Source organism: Anastrepha ludens, chromosome 5 (genome assembly GCF_028408465.1).
Source record: "Anastrepha ludens isolate Willacy chromosome 5, idAnaLude1.1, whole genome shotgun sequence".
Classification (NCBI taxonomy): domain Eukaryota; kingdom Metazoa; phylum Arthropoda; class Insecta; order Diptera; family Tephritidae; genus Anastrepha; species Anastrepha ludens.
This window is the reverse complement of record NC_071501.1, coordinates 19,151,667-19,155,018: the sequence shown is the minus strand read 5'-3', so window position 1 is coordinate 19,155,018 and position 3,352 is coordinate 19,151,667. Positions and strand designations below refer to the sequence as shown.

The window sequence follows — 3,352 nt, the reverse complement described above, 5'->3', positions numbered from 1 at the left end:
GATCAATTATCAACCAACTCTGCACTAACATCAACCCAATTATACTTAGATCCAAATCTCTTACAACTTTATGAACAATACAAATTTATTAGTCAGTCCAATAACCTAACAAACACACCAATGACCACAAACATACACGTCCCACTCACTAACATAGACTCCACAAATTCCACAATAGAAGACAGTGAAAAAATGCAACAAAACTAAAACAACTTCCTCTCACCTATTGATTTTATCGTTATACGTTAGAAGGGTAAGTACAATTTAAATTTCAATATGGCACTCAAAGTTCTCCAGTGGAACATTAATGGATACCACAACAATTATAATGAATAATGCTTACTATTAAAAGAAAATAACTATAAAATCGTAGCAATCCAAGAAACCCACATTAAGGAAAGCCCTTCCACAAGTTGTTTACCCAAAAATTTCTTTATGTATGGTAAGAATAATATTACAACAGAAGAAAACGCAAAACGAGGAATCGCTGTTCTTGTTGCTGATAATATTGAATATACTCCCCTTGAGCTACACACTCAGTTACTTGCAATCGCAATCAAGATAAAATCCAAAAAAAATTTTACACTACTAAACATATATTCACCACCAAACGAGCAAATTGCTGAGCATAATTTACACGAACTCACTTCACAAATAAATGGATCTATGCTAATTGTAGGTGATCTAAATGCTTGGAGCCCGTTATGGGGATCTCCAAGGTTTAACAATAAGGGCAAAAATGTCACCAAATTTATTGTAAATACTAACCTCATCATCTTAAACGACAAAAGTCCTACCCATTGGTCCACTCACCTTACACTCACACACATTGATATTTCCATGTGCACTCCACCACTAAACATTGCATCCAGCTGGAAAGTAAACGAGGAACTTTGTGGGAGTGACCATTTTCCTATCAGCATAACACTATTTAACATGACCTCTAACACGGCATACCAAACTCCCAAACAATTTATATTAAAAAATGCAAACTGGGCCCAATACCAAATGCGCTTGACAAACGACCTGGAAAAATTGAGAATCGATTCAATGAATCCAAACAAAGCCACTGCGATCCTTACCAAAAGAATTAAGCAAAGCGCATACATTACAATTCCTATGTCTACCCATAGGAAAAGAAAATATTCAACATATTGGTGGAATGATACCTTGCATGATCTTAGAAAAAAAAATCTAATTTGTATTTTTTTTAAACAATTTTCCAGTAAATCTGATAATTAGGTAGTGTGGCTCACTTTGATTGTGGCTCACTGTATGTGTGTTACATAAAAAATAAAAAACACTCAAAAAATTAATAAAACACCATTGAATTGCCGTTATTTAGCCAGAAAAATATTTTATTTCTCATTAATTTATTTGGGTATAAAATTCATATCTGTATGTAGGTTAGGTAGTGCTGGCTGATTTGTAAAAACATCTCACTTACACCCCTGAGGCCCTCACTTATGTTGCCAGATATTTGTATGTATGTATGTGTCAAATACTCGTAGTAGTCAAAAACGTTTATCATTTCTGTGTTGATGCGAAAAAAGTTGTTCCTTAGCCTTAAGCTTTTGCTCCAAATATTTCGATTTATTTAAAGCTTACTTCATTTTTTACAGATAAACCTGAAAATATAAAATATTTTCGAATATTTTATTAAAAATACACAACACATAATTTTTGTTATTCAAATAAAATCCTAAATCGGGCTTGTTTCCTCTCCGGTTCGTCTTGTGGAGCGTTTTGTATCTTTTGGTTTCATGGTCACAAACTTGTCCGCAAGATCGTAAATTGAATTTGCCGGTTCATGCTTAAATACCAGTGCATTTGGTGCAAACACACACATACATACACAATATTATGCGTAGTGCAATCGAGTGCAAGGTGAATAAAGAGCCAATAATAAACAAATTTTACTTACCATCAGCTGATTGATATAGAACTCGTATGGGATATTACCGGTGATTGGGTCAATAGCCACCGCAAGCATTTCATCGAGCTCCTCCTGCGTGAATGGTTCGCCCTCCTCCATCATCATTTTACTCATGTACTCTTTGGTAATGTAGGTTTTTTGCTCTGGATCTAAGACTTGAAAGGCCGCTAAAATTTTTTCAGGCGAGGCTGGTTCCATTCTACATAAAAAAAGATACAAAATAAAAAGTGATAAATGAACCATCTCACACTTGGGTTTAGTAGATTTTCAGCTCATTTTTTTTTTTACTCCTTACTTAGTCTTACACTTACTTCCTTTCCGATAACAATTGCGCCACATACGGCATAAATTTGGAAAGATGCACATCTCCGGCTGATTCCTCCATTTCGGTAGCTGCTATTACCTCGTTTATCTCCTGCTCGGTGGGTACGCAACCAAGAAAGCGCAAAACAGTGCCCACTTCCCGTATATCGATGCGCTTATCGCCGTGATGATCGAAAATGCAAAAGGCATCAGAGATGCGTTGGTCCAATTCGTTGTTGATGGGAACTGGAAATTTTAAATTATTTTCAAATATCCACAATTGAATTAGGGTGCCACCTACTAGCAACCTCCATAGTTTATGAAGTTTAGTGGACGTGGCGAAAATCTTCAAACTTTTGAATTTAGATGCTGAGTAACGAAATGCAATTTTTACCGTTATTTTTATTTTTATTTGCTTAAATGGATCACTAATAAATTTTGTTTCACTTTTTCCACTTATTTGGTATTTAATTTTTCTAAAAATGTTTGAGATTTTTCATTGTGACGTTGAATTGTTTATTTACGGTTACCCAGGCAACAGGCTGCAATAGGCAAGGCGATTCTATACAAGGTGGTGGCACTCGAGCAACAATAAAATTTTTTAAACTAGGAATGTCAAGAGAAAGAGAATAAAAGAATGGAATGCACGACAAACTAATTTTATAAAGGGTGGTTAAATTTCAAGGGCCGATGTTGAATGCGAACCACATCTAAACGTCAACGACACCGTTGGACTTCTTTCTTTGGGGTTATTTGAAAAAAAAAAAAGGTGTACGTCGATAACCTAGCAACAATTCAAGAGCTGAAGGATGAGATAATTCGGCACATTAACGGCATAGAACCTCAATTATGCCTCAGCGTCATCGAAAATTTGGACTATCGGATGGAGGTGTGCCGCCGAGGCCACGACGGCCATTTGGCCGCTATTTTGTTCAATACGTAATTGAGCCATACGAGTATTATCATAATAAAGAGAAATGACAATAATTTCTTAAAAAAATTGTATTTTATTCCAAATCAACACCGGCCCTTGAAACTTAACCACCCTTTATAAAATTAGTTTGTCGTGTATTCACACCAACAGCTTTTCATCATTCCGTTTTACTGGCATTC

At 35.6% G+C, this 3,352-nt stretch overlaps 1 protein-coding gene across 3 annotated transcripts; it reads right to left on the bottom strand.

Moving 5' to 3' along the window:
* Nucleotides 1-1,376: 1,376 nt before the first annotated feature.
* On the bottom strand, nt 1,377-2,760 carry LOC128864106 (dynein regulatory complex protein 8). Of its 3 annotated transcripts, none has more exons than XM_054103607.1 (4): nt 2,541-2,760; nt 2,248-2,485; nt 1,925-2,135; nt 1,377-1,813 (listed from the first exon to the last, which is right to left on the bottom strand). In XM_054103607.1, exons 1-4 carry the CDS (start codon nt 2,551-2,553, stop codon nt 1,703-1,705), a joined length of 573 nt encoding a protein of 190 aa, XP_053959582.1. In that variant the 5' UTR covers nt 2,554-2,760; the 3' UTR covers nt 1,377-1,702. The 3 variants fall into 3 exon arrangements, with proteins under 3 accessions (XP_053959582.1, XP_053959583.1, XP_053959584.1); XM_054103608.1 differs by having other exon boundaries at nt 1,377-1,628; XM_054103609.1 differs by having other exon boundaries at nt 1,725-1,813; nt 1,963-2,135.
* Nucleotides 2,761-3,352: the final 592 nt, after the last annotated feature.